Below are 27619 nucleotides of genomic sequence, written 5' to 3'. Positions count from 1 at the left end.
CATGACCACTGTAACTAGCAATTGGGAGAGGGGGCATCCCTGTTTCATCCCCTCTCCACTCCCCAGTCCTCTGAAAGAATACCCCACTCTGAACCCTGACACAGGGAACTGTGTATATTAACTGCAACCAAGACTCAAAAACAGGTCCAAAGTCCATATCCCCCAGGACTTCCATCAGATAGGCCCAATCAAGTATGTTGAATGCCTTAGTGATATTTACTGCGATCAGTGCCATCTCTGTATCACTCTTACTTACCAACTGCAGTATGTGAGTTAAGTACTGAAGGTTCATGGCCGTACTACGGCCTGGCATAAAACCACATTGGTCCTCATATATCAATTGCCCCACTACTGCTCTAAGGCTCAGGGCTAGGATTCAACAGAGTATCTTGGTGTCTGTGTTTATCATAGTCAGTGGTCTATATGAGTATTTAGTCCATGGGATCGCCACCCGGCTTAGGCAGCATGCAAATAGTTCCCTTCCACAAAGTGGTGGGGGGAGGGACCTCTTGAACTTGCCTCCTCAAATACTTCTAATAGTCTCTCAGACAGCAGAGATAAGAATCGGGAACTGTTAATATGTGTAATTGAAAGGTCTTAATATCCATCAAGGAAGCTCGGGGAACGGTGAGAGACATTCCATTTGATGGTAAAATGCAATTTAGATCTTTAGTTGAGAATGTCCTTGCACAATGTGAGGCAGAAGCAGTGGAAATAAGTCCTTCTGCATGATGTACTTGTTATATGGTGGTTTTCCCACCTCAAGTTGAGTGATTTTTTTATTATTCTGTTATCGATACTTGACAAATTTTCACTCCTATGGTAGGGTATAATGACTACTTAATTATGTGTAGTAACTACTTCTTATTTGTAAGCCGATAGGCCCTGACCATATTTGCATAGTGTCGTAATGATATGATACTGCAACAAATAAATCTCTTCATAGAGAATTATATATGCAGATGGTATATGGACATTATAGTATCTACTAGTGTGATATTCAGTATTTACTGACTGCTTCTCTGCTGAGTTTCGGGAAGAAGTCTCTGCCAAGAATGATTGAATGGCACCTGTTCTGGCAACAGTTTCCAAGTACTGAGCCCAGCAATGGGCTAATGCAATGCACTAACACCCATCAATGGACTGCCATGCTATCCTTACAAGGAAAGTACTCTGTCCCATCACAGAAATATTTAGTCCTGTCTTTCTTTTGAGAGAGGAAAAGCATCTATATCTGATCATCTACATCTGGAGCCAGAACATTTCCTGCTGATAATCCAAGCAGCCCAATCATGTGGTCTGTACCGAAGTGTGCTGGAAGAGCGTTACAGACTGGCATATCAGAAAACAAGTGTAGGCTGAAATTATCACTTAACAAACAGTAATGTTGGGTAGTTTCATTCTTATTACTCTGATCTTGTTTCCTTTGCTAGTATTTGCATTATGAATATAAAATTTTTAATCTATATATAAAACTATTCCACAAGTTAAGGTATAATAAATTCTCACAACTATATTTGCCTACAATGGCTTACCTGGATTGGGGTGGGAGGGGCAAAATCGGATAAGCACCTTGTATTCCTGCGAGTGATTTGACAGGCACGTTCGCTTCTAAATTCAAAATGCCTTTCTTTCAAGTGTGCATAGTTTACAGGGAATGCTTTGAGATACCTGTCAATTTTCCCTTTCTCTGCAGAGACCTGGCTACACGCGTTACTCTGTTTGGGGCTAGGAAAATTTAACCGAATATGCCCTCAAATGAGGTGGAGGTATGCAAAATAGTCCTCTGCTCATCTAGAGTTCTTTCATTCAGACATAACCGTATATGCCCAAAGTTATTAGCTGTTTGTAATTGGTTAATTGCTTTGTTGCACCAGTGTGTATTTCATAATATCAAAACAGTGTAGGGAAAATCCTTGGGTCTGTTGACTGTAATGCCATCTTCTTTTTTTATAGTTTGTTCCTTTACCCAGTTTGCATATTTTGTGTCCCAGTGCGTGGACTCTCCCCTTCTCAACATTTACAAATGGGAAGAACTGAACAGGTACTTCCCCACCAAGATTTAGCCAGGGATTCTACTGCCAGTTCTTTGTAATGGACAGGAGAATGCAAAGTCTTCTGGACATTTCATGTTGTACTTGCATTTCCTTCTATATCTGTTTAAGATGGTCTTCATGGCACAGTATCTGAACTACATCAAGGAATTTGCTGCTTTCCATAAATCTGCTGAATGATTATTTGGCTGCCTCTTTAATGGTTCTTACTGTTTGTAGTAGTGACACACATTATCCATACACTGCTATTTATCAGAGTGGGCTTGCCTCCTTGCAAAGTTTTCCCGGAGTAAACAAGTAATTGTATCTGTTTTACTTGGATTAGCTTATTCACGCTATCTCACTAGGGGAATCTTAGATACATCTGTCTCAGCTCATTGCAGCCCTATTCAAAGTGGATCTCTCACTAGACATGAAAAAGCCATCCATGGCAGTTTCAAATCAACTAGTTCATTTGAGAAGAAATGGTCCCTCAACAAATGATGATTCTTTCCACTTTCAGAATGAACCCGTTCTTTCAATGGCACAATCTTTTTTTGCCAGTCTGTTGCATTCTTGCAATCTCTTTGACTACTTTGTACATCAGCTTCAGGTTACCATTCCTCTTCTGCAGTCCTACCTCTTGTATTGGCTCTTCAAAGGCTATCTTCTTCTGACTGCACAATTTTGTGTAACCCGCATTGGTTACAAGACCCATTGGATCATGTCAGACTATTATTTTTGACTTTCTAGAGTTTTCTGACCAATGTTCTCTGGCATATACACAGTCACATCGTTGTTTTGGTGAGGGAAGCATTAGAAATATCTTGCTGTATTCAGTCTATAACACTCAACGTTAATGGCTTATACGTTTTAGGACAGGCAGGATTATTTATAAATAAATAAGTACATCTATAAATCATGTGGTAAACAAAGCACTCTGAACAGTAGGCTCCAGTAGATGTACTTCAACCAGGAAATTCAACTCCAGGTAATCTGTCTGATTCTCTTGTGTGAAAAGGAAAGGGCTCTCCACTGTCTGTAGAGTCCTCAGATTTGATTTGAACCACAAAAATGATTTCCGTTCATCCAAGAGATTGTCATGAATGTGACTTACAGATGAAAAGGGGAAAGCAATAACCCCATAAGTACTACTTTTTAAAATCCATACTCACTCTTTTAAGATGTGGGGAAACATCTGTAGCCCTCATTAAGTCATGTGGAAGCGGAAACCTTGGCTTCTTCCACTTTCCTTTTTTTTTTTTTTGCAGACGTTGCTCATTGGAAGTTAGTGCCCCATGTCTGTCAGAATGACAAAACCAGACATCTTTGACTAGAAAATATATGTGAATTATTGCTGGTTTCCTCATCACATGTTTTTTAGTTTTTTAATTCCTTTGTATGGGAATAAGGAAGCAGAGATTAAGAAGTAAACTTTTTGTCATTGTGGTATCTATGATAGACTACATTTATAAGTGCCTTAATTTACATGTCCTATCTAACCTCTTGTTTAGCCATTCCACTTGTGTGGTTAAAAGTAATTGAGGCAAAGTAAATGTTGGGGAGTGGAGGCCTCTGATTTTTAAGTCCTTTCATGCTGTGCAAGAAAGTGTTTCTGTTTCTCTTAACTGTGATACAAGCAAAACATGAGTCTTGAAGAAAGAAAACTAAAGCCTAGGAGTACACAAGTTACTGCAATGAGTGATGTGACTCTAATTCTAGGATTAACACCATTAGCCTATGCCAGGGCTTAATCTGCCTTTTCGAGGGATCTTCATACTTCAGAAAATGTAAATCCGATTGAGGTTATTTTCAAGTTTATTGTGAATGTGGGAGATATTTGAATAAATAGGCAAAGGTGAATTAAAAAAATGGTTATTCATACTAGACACTGTAGATAATGTGCTCTGCTGATACTGTGCAGAGACAGTGAAATACTACTGACATTTTGAAAGAGGAATGTTTGATTGTAAATTTCCATAAATCGCGAAAAAAAGCAGGTCACTGGAAAGGAAGAGGTAATGATGGCATTGATAAACCACTCCTCTAAAAGAAAAGACATTTAAAACCTACGGACTGGGAAGATAAACATGTTAAAGATTTTGTGTAAGAGAGAAATTAATTCACTTACTACACACTTATAATGGATTCGAAAGGCAGGTATCCCAATGAAACACTGGTTTGTGTTCAGACTAGTGAAACAAAATCCAAGCTTAGAGACACCAAACACAAGGCCTGTTAATGGAAAAAGTGACAAACTAATATGTGACAGTAACTGAAAGTTAGCAAGTTTTGATTGAAAACATTTTGAACAATCCTCCATCATGAAATCTTCTCTGAATATTTGAATATATGCTGGATCCTAGAGCACATTTCAGTAAGTAATATCTAATGTATGAAAATGATCTTAAAAATAAAACAAACCTTGCATAAAGTAAACAAAATTTCTGTCTTTTTTAAATAGTAATTCACAGTTACATTTTGACCCTGGAAACTAAATTTAGCTGAAAACCCATTTACATCGCCCCATCCCCCACTCACTCCTATTAAGAAAAGCAAAGTAGAAAATAGTCCACAAAGCCATCAACCCAGACATGGGATCTCATTGCGCCCCAAAGATGGGGACACCATCTTCTGCTTTCTACTTGCCTCTGCGCGCCCCCCCCCCCCACGTCATTGGACCAGATGTCAAGTTTAAGCGCAAGTTAACTGACTGCTCAATGTCAGAGGATAAAGGGATCATTGATGTCCAGCCTTAGATGGAAAAGTCTGATTCAAAAACAAGCATTTGACATCAAAGGAGAAAGAAGACTCACTGTCAAAAAGGCCACCAGTGAGCCTCTAATTATTACGAGGCCGATTCCAATCCGGGTCGGAGGGGCATCGAGCGTGATCCGGCCGGAAAAATTACAAGCCGTACGCGTATTTTCCGTCCGACTCATACAGCTATACGAGCGAGCAAGTACGATGCGAGCTAAATGAAATTCACCAACCGAGTCGTTTCCGGGTCGGAACCGCTCCGTACGTCTCGGTCGTAAGCTAACTGTGGCGTGCAATGGATGTGATTCACGACCGAGCCAGTTCGATGCACGCGTCATACAGCCTGTGTGAGCCGGAGTGTCCGGCACGCAAATCGTGCAGGTGGTTGCCTTTGGGAGTCCGTGTCGGACGCCCTGTCACCCGCAGCCCTACGACTCGGACACAGGGGGAGACCCATGGGTCTCTCCAACAAAGGCATGTCCGGTGCGGATGGCACCGACGCGTACCCAGTGTAGGGGGCGCACTTGTCTGCGACGTACCCATTCAGTCAATGGGAGCCCATGTACGCGTCGTACGACCGGCTCGCATTGACTTCTATGGTAGTCCGTCCGAACTGAGTCCGGCAGCATACGGCCGCATCGTACTCGCTCGGTCGGACTGCAAGACTCTGGCTCGGTCGGAAAACACTCCGGATCCGGCTCGGTCGGAGTGCTTTCCAACCCGGATCGGAATCCTCCCCTCAGTGTCTCGTTTGATTTTGTCAGTTCTCAGAGAGAGACCCTTCAGTGCATCAGAGTGGTTCTTAGGTGGAGGAATGGCCTTTCCTGGCACTATTGGTGAGATGGAATTGTAGGAAGATGGATCCTTTCTTCCCAGCCTAACCCTCAGGCAAGCTCCTTCTCTCTCTTATGCTATGTATGTGGCATCACTTGTCATTTAGAAGACAAGCCACATTGTTTTCAAAATTTGTACTCCACTTGCATGTTATAGAAATCTTGTATTGCATTGGTTAAAGAGTACTGATTAAAAAACAATCACTTGCTCTTTTTTCAATCCCCAAGGAAACATGGTAGAATGCTTTGGGCCCCTCAAGCCCATTTCCTTTTCACCACCCTCTCAAGTTTATATTACCAGTAATTCCAAAATGGGCATATTTAATGGGAATAATGAGGTGTCCCAGAGAAAAGAGGAATTCATTTGGAAATCAGTAATTACTGGTTTCAGAGTTACCAATTTCCTCCAGGTACTATGTCATTTTCAAAACCAGCCAAAATCTCCAGGAGAAATGTTACTGGGCCTCATAAATAGGAGTTTCTGACCCATTCACAGTTAACTCTTGTAATAAGGCCCTCAATGTTCCTTTGTAAGACCTATCCTTTAGCAGCACAAACTAGGCAACAAACAATATAGACAGTAGAAAAAAATCAACACTCCCGCTCTCCGACCAACTACAAGCCCTTTGGTTTTAGGCGTTCAAGTATAATTTTCTTTTACAAATGTTACTTTTTAAAATAAATAGTCATCACAGTTACCCATGATATTTTATGTTTTTTCCGCTGAATATCTACCATCAGTAGTGTTTCAATCAACAAAACATAAAGTTGAGCATGTATTGTGTGTATTTGTGGACATGAAATGTATTTTATCATTATTTTTCCGTTTGTGCTTGGCACAAGACATATGCTGCTGAGAAGTGTACTAATTTGTTTAACTGTTCTTCTAATATGTCTCACAGTTTTATGCAATCTGTCTATATTGACTCAATAACAGTATTGGTGTTTTTTTTCTCTTAGTATCAAACTCATACCAAACACTCAAAAAGGATCGATATATACTCCCCTTATTATTGTTGCCTACTCGGACGTTCAAGTGCAGAAGGTAAAAACGCAGACCGTGGAGGTATGTTCTTATTATGTTACTTTTTTTGTTTTGTTTGTTTGTTCTGTTACTGGTATGTCTGTAGTTTAGTTTTCTAGATAAAAACAATAATAAAATACACAAAATTGATGGGGTTAGTGATTGAATATATCCTTTCTTGATTTATGCAGTATATTTATGGTACATGTTGTGGACCTCTGGTTCATTAATGTTTTCTGATCACTGAGTATTTTTTTTATAATCTGTTTTGCTTTTCAAATTCTCAACGCTGGCAGGTTGCATAGTGTTGTGTTGTATTCATTTATAATCATAAAAAATAATGCAATCTAAGAGTGGTCAATATCTTTATTCTGTTGTATCAAATTGCAGATGTAAAAACAGAAAAAGTGTAGAGATTGTAAACATTAATTGTCAGTTTATCAGAAACTCTAAGAGTAACAACAAAAATTAAGTGAAGGCACGGGGGAAGTGCCCTTTTCTATTAAATACAGTACAGCATGGTGTCCCATTATGTAAGCAGTGGCCTGATTTGCTCTGCAGGACTTTGCTGTGTGACCGTGTGAAGCTGCACAGCAGAGCACTTGTTGCAACCTTGGGCCATGGCAGTCAGACCAGTCACTCTCTGTGAGTCTACAAGAATATCCTCAAAAGAGCTTATCTAGGCATGAGGTGGATTGATCTGGTGCAGACGCTACTGTGTGCCTTGTCCCAAGCCTGCCTTAGGCTTAGGATGATGGCAGAGTCCTGAAGGTTTAGTCAAGGATGTCCCTTTTGTATGAACCTTCTTAAATCTGTTATTTGTTAGTAATATGTTGCTGATTTTCAAGGGCATCACAAATGCACACTTGTACACAAAATGTGGAGAACCCCTCAGATAAATATTTAAGGGGCATGGGTTTCACAGGTGTTCTCAACAACTCTACATCAAATCATTCTTTGTTGATTACCAAAACCACCCAAGAGCTATTAAAGTCATCCACACAACAGGGGCAGTGGCAGGATTTGTAAGTACTGGGAGGAGGAGGAGGAGGAGGAAGTAAGTAACCTTAAATATTATCTCCTTTGCTCCTAATCCTCCCAGTCTTTGAATCATGAGGATCTATTAAATTAGACTGAATCCTATTGCATAACTCACCAAAGTATTTATCAGTTTGAGCAGGGATCAACCACAGAAGCGAACACAGCCCCATGCCCCAGTCCAGAAGAACGCTGATAGGCATTGAAAGAATGAACAGCAGTTACTGCTAATGCAGTTGTCGTCTCTAAGGCAAAGGGGGAGAAGAAAAGGATTCCGGCGATTTTTTTTTTTCAGCTGTTAAAGACAAGCGTAAGGGGAAACAACCTGCCCCTCTTACGGAAGGAAGTTATGACACTGCAGATCAGAGTTTTGCTGATCAAACTATTCTTGAGGACATGCTGGATAAAGTTAGGGTAATGGATGTGACTGCTGTTGTAGAAACTGGGACAGAGTCGCAGAATTTTGCTATGGATTTACAGCCATGGATTTTAGTAGATCCCCCGCTAGTTCGTGAGGTTAATTTGGAAGATAGTAATGGCAATGATGATAATGAGAATTTCGGAAGCTCTATTCATAAAGACCCGGGGGCAGTAAGGGGGGTCTACATCTGAGTACTCTAACTTGTCTAAAAACTGTGGCCCAAGCGCTGGCACCTGATGTGGAGTCGGAGGACTTTTATTCCTTATCAGATCATTCAACATCTTCTTGTGAGGACTTGGTAAATCAGTATACTACCCAGATGAGTGCTGCTGATGGTAGTGATCATAGTAGCTTGTTTTTGGAGGAATCTGGCGATCTTATGGAGGGTAGCCCCCTCACTGTTCGGAAGAAATTATAAGTAGTAAGGGGGGACCGCCATTGGTTGATAATGTACAAAATGCATCTAATCCTGGAGAAGATATTTCTCTTACACTAATTTACCAATAGATCATGCCTCATCGTATTGAAACAAGAGAAGAAAGTCAGAGACTCCAAAATATATGTCGGAAATTGCAGAACTCAGTTCGACGAATGACGAAATCTCATGCTGATTTTGTCGCAAGATTTAATGAGGCAGAAGCTCGAATTTCTAATTTGGAGGACGAACTGGCTCAACAAAAGAAACTGACTACCTCTTTTCAATCGGAGAAAGATGATACGCAATGGAAGCTGACTGAGATTGAAAATCGGGCACGTAGGAACAATCTGAGAGTGCTTCAGATTCCGGAAGGGAAGGAAGGGCATGACCCACGTCGATTTATAGTTGAACTATTCAAAACAGCGTTCCCTGAGTTGACTAAGTGGGACTGGGACAGATAGATCGAACGTGCCCATCGCTTTCCTTTTACCATTCGTCCTAGAGCTGGCCAAGTAAATGATAGACCAAGAGCTATCTTAATTGCATTTAAAAGTTTTTTAGCATGAGAGGAGGTATCTCACTTGGCACGACCCGATAAAAACAGAGCGGGAGTAGATTTTGAGTTTTTTGTACGACCGGATTTTTGCCGGTCTACAGTAGAGCTTCGATGGCAGCTACGGGAATTGATTGCACAATTTCAGGCTAAAGGGGCTCAAGCGTACTTACTAAATCCCGCAAAGTTAAAAGTGATCAGTAAGGATCATACTCGCTTTTTCACTAGTGAAGGGCCTGCTAAAAAAAAATTGAACTCAATATAGGAAGGTGTTTTTCTCTGCTCTGTAGTTTAGTGGTAGATAACTACTAGAGAGTTTTCACCCCTTTTTCTCTTATATACGAATCTTAATGAAACACGTTAGTTAGATTCCTCACCTTAGAATATCCCCAGGCGTCAGGCTGGATCCGGAAAGATTTTTTAGCTATACCCCTTGCGCGTCGCTAGGCATCGTCTACGGCTCCGCGTCCGTCGACGGCGTCGTGCGCCGGAATGACGTCGTCGGAGTACTTAGACGCCGCCCTCGCGCGCTGACGTCAGTTCTTCTTTTTTCCGCGCCAGTAAGCGCCAATCCGGGAAGAGCTTACCCCTAGTCATTTTATGACTAACTTTTTTGACTCTTTTTGGTCTATCGACTCGACTCTGGTGCCGGTAGGATGCCTGGTTTCAAAGCCTGTGACGCCTGTCATCGCCTGATGTCGGTGACGGATCACCATCGCCGGTGCCTTTATTGCCTGGGGGCCGACCATGACGCGGAGTCGTGCCTCGATTGCCAGGCCTTGACATTAAAAGCTAGGCGGGAGCGGTCCCATAAGCTTCTTGAGCTAAGGCACTCGGCTCCGCGCTGCTCTCGGTCCCGGTCCAGGAGGAGGTCCAAGGACCGATCGCAGAGCCGCAGCCATCGTCATCGCTCGTCGGGGTCTTCGGGTAAGTCGAAGCACTCCAAGAAGTCCAAGAGACGACATCGCTCTTCGGACTCCCCTCGGCCGAGGGTCAGGGTGGTCCCACCCCCGCGGCTCCATCGGAGCCGCAGGAGCCGCGTCCGTCCCCATACCCGCCGGTCCCTGGGACTGACGCGACTCCGGCGGAAGTCAGTGCCTTCCTCTTGGCCATGAGGGGCCTGGCTCCGCCGTCGACGCCTGTAGGCGCGCCTTCGGGCCCTGCAGGTTCGACTGGGCGACCTCGCATGCCAGCGGCTCCGGCCCGGGCGCCGCAGGTATCCGAGGGATCCAGGCCTGGATCTCGGTCAGCGCCGGTCGACCTCACGACACCTCCTCCGCCGGCGCCGACACCGGTTCCACCTCCGACGCCGTCCCCGGACGACGTCGTTCCCCAGTTTAGCCTCCTGTTTATCGGGAATCGGATGACGAGGGCGACTGGGAGGGGTATGAAGACACCGCCCGCAGAACCAACCTGCACGCGGTCGCGGACGTGGATTCCGCCAAGGCGGTACTGGAGGTCAACGTGCCGGTCAGTCCACATCCACCCCGGCAGCATCCGCCTCAAAGCCCTCCTAGTCCGGGCTTTCAGGCCCATTCAACGCCAGTGGGCGTCAGAGTTCGCCTTCACCAGCTCCACTGGCGCTCCATCACGTCGGACAGGAGGGTGCTGCAAATCGTCCGAACGGGCTACTCCCTCACCTTCGAGACGACCCCTCCAGCCATGCCACCGCTAAACCACCATATGTCGGGGGATCATTTGCATCTTCTACGAGAGGAAGTTTTGGCCCTCTTGGCCAAAGAGGCCGTCGAGCGCGTTCCTGGTCCAGAAGTAGGTCGTGGTTGCTATTCCCACTACTTTCTGGTTCCCAAGAAGGGCAAAGGGGGCCTACGCCCAATCTTGGACCTCAGGAGCGTCAACGCCTTCCTCCGGAAGGACCGGTTCAAGATGCTCACTTTAGCTCAGGTTCTGGCTGCCCTAGACCCTGTCGACTGGATGGTAGCGTTGGACTTGCAGGACGCTTATTTCCACATCCCCGTCCTGCCGGCCCACCGGCGTTACCTGCGGTTCACGGTGGGTCAGGAGCACTTTCAGTTCACCGTGCTCCCCTTCGGCCTCACCAGTGCCCCACGGGTGTTCACAAAAGTGATGGCGGTGGTCGCAGCTCATCTGCGCAGATCAGGGGTTCCAGTCTTCCCCTATCTCGACGACTGGCTGTTGAAGGCGGGCTCGCCCCAGCAAGTCGTCTCCCACCTCCAGACTACGGCCGACCTCCTGCACTCGCTGGGGTTCTCCATCAATGTGCCGAAGTCGCACCTGAGTCCCTCCCAGAAGCTCCTTTTCTTTGGAGCGGTTCTCGATTCGGCGCAGTTCCGGGTCTATCCGCCGGAACAGCGGGTCCGGAACATTCAGGCCCTGATTTCCATCTTCCGGCCTCTGTCCTGGGTTTCGGTCAGGTTGGTGCTGCGGCTTCTGGGGCTGATGGCCTCCTGCATCCTGTTGGTACCTCACGCCAGGTGGCGGATGCGGGCTCTGCAGTGGGACCTGAAGTTTCAGTGGGCCCAGCATCGAGGCAACCTGTCCGACCATGTCCTGATCTCGGAGGGCACTGCAAACCAGCTGCAGTGGTGGCTCACGAATCGTGATTGGGTCAGCGGCAGATCCCTCTCCCTACCCCAACCGGAGCATGTCGTAGTGATGGATGCGTCCCTCCTGGGATGGGGGGGCCATATGGGAGAGGCGGAGATCAGAGGACTCTGGTCTTCGGCTGAGACTCGGCTCCATATCAACCTATTGGAGCTGAGGGCGATCCGACTTGCACTGAAAGCCTTCCTTCCCTCTGTCCGGGGAAGTGTTGTGCAGGTGTTCACGGACAACACCACCGCCATGTGGTATTGCAACAAACAGGGCGGGGTGGGGTCGTGGACCCTTTCTCAGGAGGCTCTGCGCCTCTGGACATGGCTGGAACATCAGGGCATCACCCTAGTGGTTCAACATCTGGCGGGCTCTCTGAACGCCAGAGCAGACGAACTCAGCCGCCGGTGCATGATGGAGAACGAATGGCGTCTGAACTCGGACGTGGCGCAAGGTCTCTTTCTGCAGTGGGGAGAGCCTTGGTTAGATCTATTCGCCACCGAAGAGAACGCGCAATGTCAGCAGTTCTGCGTGTTGGAATTTCCAAGGCGGCACTCGATCGGAGACGCTTTTCGTCACGAGTGGAGTTGCGGTCTGTTGTACGCCTTTCCGCCTATACCCCTTCTGTCCAGAGTGCTGAAGATCAGGCGCGACCGGGCCCAAGTCATCTTGGTGGCTCCGGATTGGGCACGAAGGTACTGGTATCCCGAGCTACTCAGTATGTCCATTGATCCCCCGATACGACTGCCTCTTCAGGAGGACCTTCTGTCGCAGCAGCAGGGGACGGTCCTCCACCCGAACCTGTCCAGCCTCCACCTCCATGCGTGGAGATTGAGCGGCGGCAGTTGATGCCATTTGACTTGCCTCCTGAAGTCTGTGATGTCACTCTGGCAGCCAGGCGTCCCTCCACAAAGACGGTATACGCCTGCCGGTGGAACAAATTTGTGGTATGGCGCACAGCAAAGGCTGTGGATCCCCTTTTTGCCCCTCTTTCTGAGGTTCTCCTCTTTCTTCTTTCTTTGGCCCAGCAGGGCTCTGCTCTGGGCACCTTGAAAGGTTATCTTGCTGCAATCTCTGCTTTCATAAGGCTTCCTGATCAGCCTTCTCTTTTCAAGTCCCCTGTTGTCTCCTGTTTTCTCAAGGGCATTACTCATATGTTCCCTCCTGTTCCATTCGTAATGCCTCAGTGGGACTTGAACCTTGTTCTTACTTTTCTGATGTGCGCTCCCTTTGAGCCCCTTCACAACTGTCCACTTCGTCTACTGACTCTGAAAACTGCCTTCCTGGTGGCTATCACCTCCGCTAGGCGGGTGAGTGAGCTCCAGGCTCTGTCAGCTAAGCCTCCCTTCCTTTCGGTTCATCCGGATAAGGTTGTCCTCCGGACCCGTCCTTCTTTCCTTCCTAAAGTCCTGACTCTCTTTCACATCGGGCAAGCTGTCACGCTGCCCACCTTCTTTCCGCCTCTGCATCCTTCAAAAGATGAAGAGAGGCTCCACCGTCTGGACCCAAAACGTGCGCTGTCATTTTATTTGGCCCGCACCAACCAGTTCCGGGTGGATGACCAACTTTTTGTTGGATATGTAGGTGCATAGAAGGGTAAAGCTGTTCACAAGCGGACCATCTCGCGATGGGTCGTGTTGTGTATTAAACTCTGCTATTCTTTGGCGAAAAAGGTCCCTCCTGTTGGGCTGCGAGCCCATTCCACCCGGGCCACAGCGTCGACAACTGCCCTGGGATGGGGAGTCCCCTTGCAGGACATCTGTCAGGCGGCGACGTGGGCTTCACTGCACACGTTCGCCAAGCACTATTGCCTGGACAGCCAAGTCCGGAGAGATGGCCACTTTGGCCGTTCTGTTCTCCAGGACTTTCTGGTGTGATCTTGGTTCGCAGGCCCACCTCCGGGGTTGGTATTGCTGGGGTATCTATTCTAAGGTGAGGAATCTAACTAACGTGTTTCTTTCAGATGAACAAGTTACTTACCTTCGGTAACGATGTATCTGTAAGAAACATTAGTTAGTTAGATTCCTCACCGACCCACCCAGCCTCCCCGTTCTGCGAACCGACATCTAGGGTTAAGGTTCTCCCTTTCAGGGCCCTAGATTTTTTGGCACCAGTGTCGGTCTATTGCATGCTCAGCGTCCCTGGCGCGGAAAGCTATGTATAAGAACTGACGTCAGCGCGCGAGGGCGGCGTCTAAGTACTCCGACGACGTCATTCCGGCGAACGACGACGGACGCGGAGCCGCAGGCGACGCCTAGTGATGCGCAAGGTGTATTGCTACAAAAATCTTTCCGGATCCAGCCTGACGCCTGGTGATATTCTAAGGTGAGGAATCTAACTAACTAATATTTCTTACAGATACATCGTTACCGAAGGTAAGTAACTTGTTCTTTAGGGTTGTTTCTTTATTTGTTTAAGAGCTAAGATTCGCGAGTAATGGCAGGGGGCTTTCGGGAACCTGCATCTACAGGACCATTGGTCCTAAAGCCTTGTTACAGGGGGGGTTGAGGGGTGGGGGGGGTGAGAGTTTTTGGGGTTCATCGGGTGGGGAAGGTGGGGTCACTTTTGTGGGGTAAAAAGGGTAAAATGTCTACAGTAACCAATAGAGAGAATATAGAACAAGGTATTGTTATCTTAAATGTCATAAGGGAATGTATGTCTGCTACCATGGGGATCATGGTAAACACAAGTTAGTACTTTTTTTTGTTTTTGGCTGCTTTTATGGTCTTTAAGGGGATAAAGATTTGTTCATTAAATGTCTCTGGCCTTAATAATTCGAATAAAAGGAATAGAATAGCTGCAGAATTGCGAACTATTCAGCCTGATTTGATTTGTCTCCAGGAGACGCATATACCCTGGGCTCAACGGGTAATTCTAGAAACACTTGGTTATTCGTTGGTTGTGTCCTCACAGCAAGCGTCAATGATACGTGGGGTGGCGATCTTGGCCAAATCTAATGTACAAGCCACAGGACGAAGCTTGGCAGATAAGTTCGGTAGATGGGCTATAGCTGAATGTAGATTAGGGGATGGTAAATACAGTTTGTACCATTTATGGGTCAAATCTTAATGAAGCAACTATTTTGGAGGAGCTAAATATAGAGCTAGCAACCTGGGGGACTCCGATGCTAATTTGCGGGAATATCAAAATTAATCTAACTAATCAGGAGCTGCTGGATACCCGAGGGTATAAATGCCGCAAACCACGGGTATTTAAGGCCCTTGAAGTACTGGGTTTTTCAGAATTAACCCAGCGATGCCAGGGGACACACCCGAAGACTTCGAGTTCTTCCTGTTTCAGACTACAGAAACACAGAGTCTTCTAGGTGAAGTCAAAGATCGTATTTATTGGCTGCAGACCAATCACAGGTATCCGAGAAGTACAGCACGGTGTATGTTCTCAGGAGACTGCTCCTGAACCAAAAACCAGTCTTTTCTTATATACAGAATATTACGCTCTGGGCAACACCGCCCCTATTTTACAAGTGGTCATTCACATATTTTCGCTTCAAAGAAAGAGCAAAGTCATGATGATAATCCCACATTTCAGCTCGGTCAGCCCATAATTATTTACCCAGCGAGGCTCAGAACCCTCATCAGATATCAGCAGACCCCAATAAAACGGGCACCCCCTTCTCGTAAAACAAGCCATACAGTAGGAAACAGAGTCAGGTTTGAAAGAGATTAGTCAGGGTTCGTGTGGGATGCACGACTTTATGATGTGTCGGGCCCTGATGCTAATCCCATTTGGCCGCAGTAAAAGGAACCGGCCGGACAGGACTGACCTTGGGCAGCGGAGTCAGTTTTCACAGGTCACAAAGTAGTCACAGGAGGATTGCATGTCCATTAGGCCTAGGCATGGCCTTAATGCGCAGCCTATGTGAGGGCAACCACAAAATGGTTACCATTCTAAAATGGAACCCGAGGGTCTAATATGTAGTATCGTATAAACGGTGAATTCATCGAGGAAACGTGATGAAAACACTCATACATACCGCATTAGTCATTTGCGGTTCGCTGATATCACAATCGGCATGGTAGGACCGTGCTACCAACATGGTTCCGAAATTTACAGTACCACAGACCCTCCTTTTGCCCTTACATAGGCAATAACTATACTAATCTGAGTCCAGGTCTATATTCATAAAGTCATGAAGATGTTGCTGTAGCATCATCCTATTGCTTAGCTCGTCCCTTGATACAGGTTTCCTTACACATGATGTAACACAGAGGCTACACATTACAGGAGCACACTGTATGCATAGACCGAACAGGAAAAGAATGGCTAAGATCGTCACAATGACTATTAGAATCTTCCATCCCCAAGCTGATATCAGTCCCCAGAACCACCCCATCATCGACCAGTTTGCTTTATCCACATGAATGGATTCGGAAATCTTATGCAGTTTGGAAATGGCCTGATAGACTGTTGGAGCGTTATCTGGTATGAAAATACAGCAGCTTGATTGGATAACCTTACATACTCCACCACGGTCTGCAAGTATGACATCTAGGACCAAACGGTTCTGCAACGTCATGAGGCGATCCGCTTGGAGCTCAGCTGTCAAGTTACCAAGGGCACCAGCCGTTACATTAACAGTGGATTCAACTACACGAGTCAGTTGTCTCAGGTTCCTGCTATTGACCATTGGTCCCCAAAACGGCAGGAAACCCAAGAAGAAGTCTCCCGCTTCCTGACCGGCAGTATCCTCCTTACTAGCAACGCCTCTCACAACTCTGGTCTTGTGATAATCAGAGGCGGCAGTAAATGTCGGCGGTAGCAAATTTGCAACATAACACGTGCCCAAGAAATCAGGGGGCAACCATGTATATGCTCGGTCATTACAAACAAAGTATGTACCCTTGGCAGCCAAATACGCAGGGGAACACTGTGATGGAAAAATGTACGTTTCAGTACAGTCACTCTTCCCTAATTGAGCTCTTGGATTCTGACCATTGCCTTGTAAACAGAACCAACCTATGTGGGGTATGACCCAAATCGGAAATGAACTTTTACGCTGTTTTTCACCCAGATTAATGCTATACCCCGTCGCGTTCCAACCCACATAAGCTCGCAACTCATCCTTGGGAATAGATGAATATGCATCGATATCTCTACTCATATCAGCAACTCCTCTCATCAAGGCTTTATTGTTCGTGCTAGGTCTATTGGAATGCGGTGGTCGTGGGGAATAGGTCTCAAGTGCAAAAAGAAACATAGTCTGGAATGCCCATGTTGACCCATTATAGCTAAACGGCAACACTAGATACGGGATACCCTTATCAATGGTATGCGGCATCAAACCACACACACAGCAATTTGTTGTGTTCATAACTAGTTGGTGCTGATGCAGGAGTTGAATAAACGAATTGTTTACGAACTCAGAACGTCTAGCTTGTTCGTGTTCAGGCAGAGGGTGGAAAGAGAGTGAGGGAACAGTAGGAGGAGGTATGGGCTGTGTAGTGGGTGCAAACGGCACTTGAAAAGACAATAATACATAACCTACAGAAAACACCATCATGCTAAATAGTACAAACAGACATAATATTACAAAACGTTTGCTATTCATTACTTTACATATTCTGTTCTTAAAACTTATTTCCTCAGCGGGTCTCTCCATCTCGAAAAACTCCATCCTCTAATCGTGCTGCTCGCGGCGGATGAGTGTCTTCTGCTAAGGAGTACACCTGTCAGTCCAGGGAACGCCCTAGACCAACCAGACCGTTGACCTAACGTCTCCGGCTTGTACCCCAAAGTCTTGGCACCACGACCCTACAGCTGAACCCGGATGGTGGTTCGAAAAACAAAAATCAAAAAGTCCTTCAGATGGGAGAGGTGTAATATTAAAAAATAGCAAGGGAAGGGAATTTTTTATTTGTTCATAGTCTTTGACCTCCAATTGTAATGACTTTTCCCAGGTACTGTTTGGTCTTGAAACAAAAGTTCAGGTTCTGTAGTGTCCAATCGAATTGACGGTGGCACAGCTTCTTGCAAAATGTCATCGCTTTCCTTCGCAGAAAGCGTTCCTTTTACTCGTGCATCGCTAAACGGCAGAAAACGAGGCACAGTCTCAGTCTCCGAGTCAGCGATCACTTCCTGGACCCACTGGTCGTAAGGCAAAGGCAAAGGGACCCTCTTGCAATGAACGCTGTGGATCCAGTTCTTTTTCCCTTTCACTCGAACAGCTGATCTCGTCGAGAGAAGGACGAGATGGGGGCCGGTCCAACGGGGCTCATCATTTTTCGTCCGCTGAAAGTTTTTGACCAGCACCCATGATCCAGGATTGATGGGGTGTCCTGGAGCTTCAGAGACCTGAGGCAGAGTATCATGCACCTGTTGGTGTAAAATACGCAATTTAGCCGTCAGTTCATACAGGTAATCAAGCAGTACTGGATGTTCAATTTCGCTGAATTTTGTCGGTCTTGGCACACCCCATATATTGGCTGGACGGCCAAACACAATCTCGTACGGACTAAGTCCCACTCGTGAATGCACAGTCATTCTTGTTGATAAGAGTGCTAAGGGCAGAGCGTCAGGCCATTTAAGACCAGAACTCGCCTGAATCTTAGCCAACTTAAGTTTCAAAGTGCCATTGTAGCACTCTACTAGTCCAGCTGATTGGGGGTGATTTGCAGCGTGGAATTTCTGCTTAATACCTAGTCCCTCACACACATTCTTCATCACTCGACCTACAAATTCACTCCCATTATCACTCCATACCATTCTTGGCATTCCAAACCTAGGGAAAAATTCCTTGACAAGGGCTTTAGCTGTGGCTAAGGCAGTGTTGTCTTTTAGGGGATATGCTTCTATCCACCTTGAAAAAGCGCAAACAACAACAAGTACATATTTCAAATTGTTGCACCTTTCCATGTGGATGAAATCTAGCTGCAAAACCTCAAACTGATACGTTGGAGGTGCAAAATGACCAGCTGGAGTTGGGGTTCCCCTACCAGGATTGTATTTCAAACATACCATGCAATTTTTGACCACATTCTCCGCACACTTGGGAATTCCAGCATTCTGCCATACTGGAGCCAACAACTTACAAATCCCTTTCACACTGATATGCGCCATTCCATGTGCCATCGTAACCACTGGAAGCACATATGCATCAGGTAATAACCATCGCCGGTGTTCTGACAAATCAACCCAACAACCATTTTCATCCAATTTACCCTTACTTTCTTTCCACATACTCGATTCTTTCTCTGTGGCTTCAGCTTGAAGGGACTTCACACTCTCTATCGTGTCTTCACACATTCCAACATCACCAACCCATCTTGCAGGGCCTGCAACATACATTCGAGTTGTAACATCTTTTGCTGTTTCTTTCGCTATTTCGTCAGTAAAAGCATTACCACGACCAACATCATCAGTAACCTTCTTGTGTGCACTGCATTTTACAATCGCAACTTGTAACGGCAAGGTCAACGACTCAAGGAGATCATTCACCAACTGACCATTCTGAATCTTAGTTCCATGCGAAGTCAGGAACCCACGTTCTTTCCACAAGCGCCCAAAACTATGGGCCACGCCAAAGGCACACTGACTGTCAGTATATATGTTCACTTTCATTCCTTTCGACAAAACACACGCTCTTGTAAGTGCAATTAATTCTGCTGCTTGAGCCGAATTATGTGGTATACGTGCAGTTTCAACAATCGTGTGCAAAGTCGTGATAGCATATGCAGCAGTCGTATCACCATTCGGAAGCTTGAAGCACGAACCATCCACCCATAAGGTACCATCACTCTCAACCAGGGGAGTATCTTTAAGATCCACTCTCCCTTTTGTTTCTTCTTCTGTTCTGAATAGACAATCATGCTGTTCAATCTCATCTGTGTCTGCTGAAATTGGCAATAATGTAGCTGGATTCAACGTGTTGCACCTCTTTATGTGCACATGACTCGCTAACAGTATCTGAAAGAAACACGTTAGTTAGATTCCTCACCTTAGAATATCCCCAGGCGTCAGACTGGATCCGGAAGATTTTTCGTCAGCAATACCCCTTGCGCGTCGCTAGGCGTCGTCTGCGGCTCTGCGTCCGTCGTTGGCGTCGTGCGCCGGAATGACGTCGTCGGAGTACTTAGACGCCGCCCTCGCGCGCTGACGTCAGTTCTTCTTTTTTCTGCGCCAGTAAGCGCAGATCCGGGAGAGCTACCTCTTTTAGTCTTTTTTGACTAAGTTTTTTGATCCTTTTTGATCTTGTCTCGACTCCGGTGCCAGTAGGATGCCTGGTTTCAAGGCCTGTACTGACTGTAACCGCTTGATGTCGGTTACGGATCATCACCGCCGGTGCCTTTACTGTTTGGGCCTCGACCATGACGCGGAGTCGTGTTCGGACTGCAAGGCCCTGACCTCGAAGGCTAGACGGGAGCGGTCCCGTAAGCTTCTCGAGATTCGCCACTCGGCTCTGCGCCCCTCTCGATCCCGGTCCAGGAGGAGGTCCAAGGATCGGTCGCGGAGCCGCAGCCGACGTCATCATCGCTCGTCTGGCTCCAAGTCTTCGGGTAAGTCGAAGCACTCCAAGAAGTCCAAGAGGCGACACCACTCCTCGGACTCCCCTCGCCGGTCGCGCGACTCGGCCGAGGGTCAGCGTGGTTCCACCCCCGCGGCTCCAGCGCCGCGCACGTCCCCATACCCGCCGGTCCCTGGGACTGACGCGACGCCGGCGGAAGTCAGTGCCTTCCTCTCGGCCATGAGGAACCTGGCTCCGCTGTCGACGCCCGCTGGCGCGCCTTCTGGCCCCGCGGACCCGACTGGGCGACCTTGCCCCGCTCCGGATCCGGCGCCGGTGCGGCGTCGATGGACGCCGCGTTCGGCGCCGTTAGAGACACATTATGTCTATCATCCGGCTCCGATCCTTCCTCCTGTTTACCAGGAATCGGATGACGGGGGCGACTGGGAGGGGTCCGTGGACCCTATGGCCGTTCAGGCTCAGCTGTCACGGGACTGGACAGATGAACTGGGGGAGGCCAGTGGTCTGGATACCTCGCCAGACACTGGATTCATCTCTCCTCCGACTGTGGCTTCGGAGGAGGGTGCTGCTTTCTCTGTGGTGCTGCACAAGGCGGCCGCAGCCCTTGGGCTCGAGCTGCCTGTCGTGGCTGTGAGGACTAACGTCCTCACTGAGGTGCTTCAGTCTGCAGCAAGCTCCACTGAGCCTCTGCTGCAATTCAATGAGGCCCTCATTGACGTTCTGCAGGGCACCTGGTCCAAGCCCTCCACAGTTCCTCCTGTGGACAGGAACGTTGCCCGGCGCCACCGCCCTGCTCCGGGCGACCCCAGTTTTCTGTCCCAACACCCCACCCCCGAGAGCCTGGTTATCCAGGCTTCTACCTCCCAATCCTCCTTCCCGACCGCTCCGCCAGACCGGGATTCCAAGAGACTGGAACAGTTTGGCAAAAAGCTGTTCTCTTCCCTTAGTTTGGGTCTGCGGTCTTTAAACACCGCCTGTCTTTTGGACCGTTATTCCCACTCTCTGTGGGATACCGTGGAGGACGTGCTGCCCCTGTGCGCGGAGGAGGCCCGGACACGACTTTCCTAGGCTCTGGCCGATGGGAGTGATGCAGCACGACATGCAATCCGATGTGGGCTTGACACGACGGACTCGCTGGGTAGGGCGATTTCTACCACGGTGGCGCTTCGACATCACGCCTGGCTGCGGTCCACGTCCTTTTCGGGGGATGTCCAGAGCACTCTCATGGACATGCCCTTTGATGGCACTCGCCTTTTTGGTGAGAAAGTGGACAGTGCGCTGAATCGCTTTAAGGACTCCCGGGCTACGGCCAAGTCCTTGGGCCTCTCGGCCCCGCGGTCGCAACCTTCCGCTTTTCGCCCCTTTCGTGGCCAAGGAAGGGGCGCCTCCTCACGTCCGCCTAGCCACCAGCCGCAGACCCAACCTGCGCACGGTCGCGGACGGGGTTTCCGCCGAGGCGGTTCTGGAGGCCGACGCGGTCAGCCCACATCCACCCCGGCAGCATCCGCCTCCAAGCCTTCCTAGTCCGAGCTTTCCGGCCCATTCCTCGCCAGTGGGCGTCAGAGTTCGCCATCACCGGCTCCACTGGCGTACCATCACTTCGGACAGGTGGGTGCTGCAAATCGTCCGAAGGGGCTACTCCCTCCCCTTCGAGACGACCCCTCCAGCCATGCCACCGCAGCACCACCGTATCTCGGAGGATCATTTGAATCTTCTGCGAGAGGAAGTTTCGGCCCTCTTGGCCAAAGAGGCCGTCGAGCGCGTTCCGAGTCCAGAAGTAGGTCGTGGTTGTTATTCCCACTACTTTCTGGTTCCCAAGAAGGGCAAGGGGGGCCTACGCCCTGTCTTGGACCTCCGGAACGTCAATGCCTTCCTCCGGAAGGAAAGGTTCAAAATGTTAACTTTGGCTCAGGTTCTAGCTGCCCTCGACCCTGGAGACTGGATGGTAGCGTTGGACTTGCAGGACGCATATTTCCATATCCCCGTCCTGCCGGCCCACCGGCGTTACCTGCGGTTCACGGTGGGTCAAGAGCACTTTCAGTTCACCGTGCTCCCCTAAGGCCTCACCAGTGCCCCTCGGGTGTTCACGAAAGTGATGGCGGTGGTCGCAGCTCATCTGCGCAGATCAGGGGTTCCAGTCTTCCCCTATCTCGACGACTGGTTGTTGAAGGCGGGCTCGCCCCAGGCAGTCGTCTCCCACCTCCAGACTACGGCGGATCTCCTGCATTTGCTGGGGTTTTCCATCAACGTGCCGAAGTCACACCTGAGTCCCTCCTGGGATGTGGTGGCCATATGGGAGAGGCGGAGATCAGAGGCCTCTGGTCTCCGGCGGAGTCTCGTCTCCACATCAACCTGTTGGAGTTGAGAGCGATCCGACTTGCACTGAAAGCCTTCCTTCCCTCTGTCAGGGGAAGTGTCGTGCAGGTGTTCACGGACAACACCACCGCCATGTGGTATTGCAACAAACAGGGCGGGGTGGGGTCGTGGACCCTTTTTCAGGAGGCTCTGCGCCTCTGGACATGGCTAGAACACCAGGGCGTCACCCTAGTGGTTCAACATCTGGCGGGCTCTCTGAACGCCAGAGCAGACGAACTCAGCTGCCGGTGCATGATGGATCACGAATGGCGTCTGAACTCCGAAGTGGCGCAAGGTCTCTTTCAGCAGTGGGGAGAGCCTTGGTTAGATCTATTCGCCACCGAAGAGAACGCGCAATGTCATCGGTTCTGCGCGTTGGAATTTCCAAGTTGGCACTCGCTCGGCGACGCTTTTCGTCACGAGTGGAGTTGCGGTCTGTTGTACGCCTTTCCGCCTATACCACTTCTGCCCAGAGTGCTGAAGAAGATCAGGCGCGACCGGGCCCAAGTCATCTTGGTGGCTCCGGACTGGGCACGAAGGTACTGGTATCCCGAGCTACTCAGTATGTTGACCGATCCTCCGATACGTCTGCCCCTTCGGGAGGATCTTCTGTCGCAGCAGCAGGGGACGGTCCTCCACCCGAACCTGTCCAGCCTCCACCTCCATGCGTGGAGATTGAGCGGCGGCAGTTGATGCCATTTGACTTGCCTCCTGAAGTCTGTGATATCATTCTGGCAGCCAGGCATCCCTCCACAAAGACAGTATACGCCTGCCGGTGGAACAAATTTGTGGCATTGTGCACAGCAAAGGCTGTGGATCCCCTTTCTGCCCCTCTCTCTGAGGTTCTCCTCTTTCTTCTTTCTTTGGCCCAGCAGGGCTCTGCCTTGGGCACCTTGAAAGGTTATCTTGCTGCCATTTCTGCCTTCTTACGGCTTCCTGATCAGCCTTCTCTTTTCAAGTCCCCTGTGGTTACACGCTTTCTAAAAGGCATTACTCACACGTTCCCTCCTGTTCATTTTGTAATGCCTCAGTGGGACTTGAATCTTGTTCTCACGTTTCTAATGAGCGCTCCCTTTGAGCCTCTTCATAATTGTCCTCTTCGTCTTCTGACGCTTAAGACTGCTTTTCTGGTAGCCATCACCTCGGCTAGACGGGTGAGTGAGCTCCAGGCTCTATCATCGAAGCCTCCTTTTCTCTCTGTTCATCCGGACAAGGTTGTCCTACGGCCTCGTCCTTCCTTTCTACCGAAAGTGGTGACTCCCTTTCATCTTGGGCAATCTGTCACCTTGCCCACCTTCTTTCTGCCTCCGCATCCTTCCAAAGAGGAAGAGAGGCTCCACCGTCTGGACCCAAAACGTGCGCTCTCCTTTTATCTGGACCGCACAAAGCAGTTCCGGGTGGACGACCAACTTTTCGTTGGATACGTGGGTGCTAAGAAGGGGAAAGCTGTGCACAAACGGACCATCTCTCGGTGGGTCGTTTTGTGCATCAAAATTTGTTATTCCTTGTGTAGGAGAGTAGGGTCTGCTTTCTATGTTCACCCCCACTTTTTGCTTTTGCATTACTGGTTTTCGACTTAGATGTGGCTGTGGGCCTGCTAATCAGACCCACAGCCCTGCTGTTCTCTCTAAATTGATACTATGTACTTTAGGTGCATAACCCATTTGGATAGGGTCACCTTATTGGCCCCTGTACAGTGTACCTTAGGTACCCAGGGCATAGGTGTACCCTAGGCCTACCAGTGGCTGCAGCATGTATTATGCCACCCCTGGCTTGGCCTTCCATTATGACACAACTGGCTGATCACTCAGCTGGGGCAAGGTCGTGTAATCACCCCTTGCTTAGGTGTAGTATTCCTATACCTAACTTACATATAGACACATGTGTACCTATCAGCCACTCCTATGGCAGGCCTTAACAATCCTGGAGGCAGAGTGCTTGGTAACATGTGAGATGGTGCTCTAGCCTGAGCTGAGCCTGTCTGCAGCTTTCGGAACCATGTCCTTATAGCTGTTCTATGATACAGCCTACCATATACTCTTAAAGTGCCTTATAATCTTAAACGGTTATGGTAACTATGGTTTGGCTTTATCAAAACATGTCGTGTAAGGTGTCTAACACTTTGGAATAATACACCCATCCCATTTCTGGGGATGAGGATATTATCCCTCCCTTCTAGAGGGAGAAGACATGTTGTAACCTACTTACCCGGTTAAAGTTAGCCAGAGCCCCAGCATCACAAAATGGATGCTGCTGCCACAGACACGAGTCTGACCTCCTGCTGCTGGGAGTGATCCCGGCAAGGGAGGCTTGGACAATAGGTTTCCTGCCTTGGGAGGTGCGAGCACCACCCCAGACAGGCCTTAGTGTATTGGGGCAGGGAGGGATGAAAAGACTGAGACATGCCTGGGGCACACAAGGTGTCCCGTGCATAGTCCAGTTCAAACCGGTGCTGGGGCTCTCCAGCCCCGGCGCAAAACTGGACAAAGGGAAGGGGGTGTAACCACCCCCCTCCCAGGTCCCACCCATAAGGCGTGACCTAGCAGGTAACCCCCAGCCCCCCAGATTTGGATAAGAGTGGTAGCTGGGCCCCAGGAGATTAGATTATCCTGAACCTGCAACTTGAACAGAAACTCTGGACCTTCGACATTCGACGAAAGAAGAAGACTGAAGAATCTCCCTTGTGGCCAAGGAGTGGCTACCCTGTGCAAACAGGCACCATCAAGAGACTACCCTTTGCCTTTCTGAAGTTCTACGAGGGACCGACTGCAGAGCCCGACCAGAGCCTTGACTTCCAGACTTCTCCGACCCTGATCCACATCCACAGCCTAGCTGAGATCCGTGGAGGTGACGAGAGACGTGGGACCGGCTACCTGGGAAAAGTGGCTAGTATCTTCCAGCGCAGCTTCTGAGGCACCCTCGAAGTTGTGCACCGGGGATTGAGAAGCCCCAACCCCATGTACCATCTGCACCGAAGATCAGCCCCCCACACTCCACGAGTCCTGCGTGGGGCCCTTCTGCATTTTCCTGCTTGCCGCGCCTGTCCGGTTGCTTGCCCGTTGGCTAGTGGCCTTTGTGACGACGCATCCAGAAATCTTCACTGCTGGTTTGGCTCCTCCAGACTGGCTCCCGCTTCCTTGCAAAAGAGAAGCACCCCAGACCTTCCTGGTCTGCACCAGAAGCAAGTCCTCCGTTCTTCGTGGGTTCCGCTTGCCAAGGCTTGGTGAGTCCTAGTTCAACTTCGACGCCGCCGACAGCAATAGCCTTCGTGGGACAGCTCGCCTCCTGGTCCTGGTCGTCCTCGACATTTCCTGGTCCCCGTGGCTGCAGCGACAAGCTTCACCTTCACCTGCAATCTTCACGACATCGCCTGGTTCCTTCCTGGTTCCACGCGGTCATTGGCTAGTGACTTTGACTCTGTCCCTTCTGCTTGCAGGTATCCTCTCTTCTTGATCCCAGCCTTGGGATCCACCGGACACTCTTCACTGACTGCCTGTCAGCAACTTTCCTTCAGGCATCCATAGAAGTCCACGACGAAACCCGACGCAAGTTCACACCTATGCACCCGCAGTCCGTGGGCTAGGTAACTTGGGTACTTCGGTGCTCACAAGGGTAGTGACTATCCTAGGGTCTAGTTTCCGAGTCTCGACTCTCTAGCTGCTTCAGAAGTGTCCTTAAACTGTTAATTTCTAACTGCTAGTAATTCTATCGACTTTTACGCATTACGCGTGAGTGTTTCCACTCTGCACCTGAATCCCGTGGGCCTCCCACTTCCTAACTGTTGCTAGTGTAGTGTAGCCCCAGCGATTCCCTAGGCCTAGGCCTATCCTATTTCCGTGACAGTGGTCCTTATACCACTTCTTTAGTATATGGTTTGCGTGGCCCCTAGGGCCTAACTGTATTACTTACCTGTGTGACTTAATGTATGCTTAAATAAGACTGTGTTGTACTTACCTCTAATCTCATAAAGAGTGCTGAGGGTTTGACTAGAATAAATACACTTTATTTTATATATATATCTGTTGTGGTGTCCTTTCATTTGGTATTCAAGGGATTATATATGGTATCACAGCTGGCTTCACATGCCATTCAGAGTTTAGCTTAAGACTGCTCTTGTCCATGCTACCACTAGGATAGCTGGTCTATAAGGTTGACTTTACAACCAATCACCATAAGGGTTGTTTGGACTGATATAAGGTGTACACTAGAACTAGTGACATCATACATCAGGCCAACTTCTCACACCTTGGCAAAAAAGGACCCTCCTGCTGGGCTGCGCGCCCATTCTACTCGGGCCACAGCGGCTACTACTACTTTGGGACGGGGTGTCCCGTTGCAGGACATCTGTCAGGCGGCAACGTGGGCTTCGCTACACACGTTTGCCAGGCATTATTGCCTTGACAGCCAAGTCCGGAGGGATGGCTTCTTTGGCCGTTCTGTCCTCCAGGACTTTCTGGTGTGATCTTGGTTCGCAGACCCACCACCGGGGTTGGTATTGCTTGGGTATCTATTCTAAGCTAAGGAATCTAACTAACGTGTTTCTTTCAGATGAACAAGTTACTTACCTTCGGTAACGATGTATCTGTAAGAAACATTAGTTAGTTAGATTCCTCACCGACCCACCCATCCTCCCCGTTCTGCGAACTGACATCTAGGGTTAAGGGTGTCCTTTTCAGGCCCCTAGATTTATTTTTGGCACCAGTGTCAGTCTCTTGCATGGCTCTGCGTTCCTGGCGCGGAAAGCTATGTACAAGAACTGACGTCAGCGCGCGAGGGCGGCGTCTAAGTACTCCGACGTCATTCCGGCGCACGACGCCAACGACGGACGCGGAGCAGCAGACGACGCCTAGCAACGCGTATTGCTGACGAAAAATCTTCCGGATCCAGTCTGACGCCTGGGGATATTCTAAAGTGAGGAATCTAACTAACTAATGTTTCTTACATATACATCGTTACCGAAGGTAAGTAACTTGTTCGTTAACTCATAACCTGACAATCGAGCACTAGTTAAGTGCTGTGACTTGGTCCTGTTCAACAACGTGTCCACTGCATGCGGAACCATTACAATCAACGTGTTATTCATTACTAACCCAGCAGACTGTCGAATAGACACAGCTGCTGCCGCTGT

General features: G+C 48.6%; 1 protein-coding gene across 1 annotated transcript in view; it reads left to right on the top strand.

The window, feature by feature from the left end:
* TMEM67 (transmembrane protein 67) overlaps nt 1–27619 on the top strand; it is a 1162308-nt gene that overhangs the window by 676126 nt on the left and 458563 nt on the right. The window contains exon 14 of the mRNA XM_085605278.1: nt 6587–6692. Within this exon, the coding sequence (XP_085461404.1) occupies nt 6587–6692 (106 nt within the window). The remainder of the gene's footprint in view (nt 1–6586; nt 6693–27619) is intronic.

Source organism: Triturus cristatus, chromosome 5_1 (genome assembly GCF_964204655.1).
Source record: "Triturus cristatus chromosome 5_1, aTriCri1.1, whole genome shotgun sequence".
NCBI classification, from domain to species: Eukaryota; Metazoa; Chordata; class Amphibia; order Caudata; family Salamandridae; genus Triturus; species Triturus cristatus.
The sequence above is the reverse complement of the archived record's forward strand: the minus strand, read 5'-3'. Positions and strand labels throughout refer to the sequence as shown.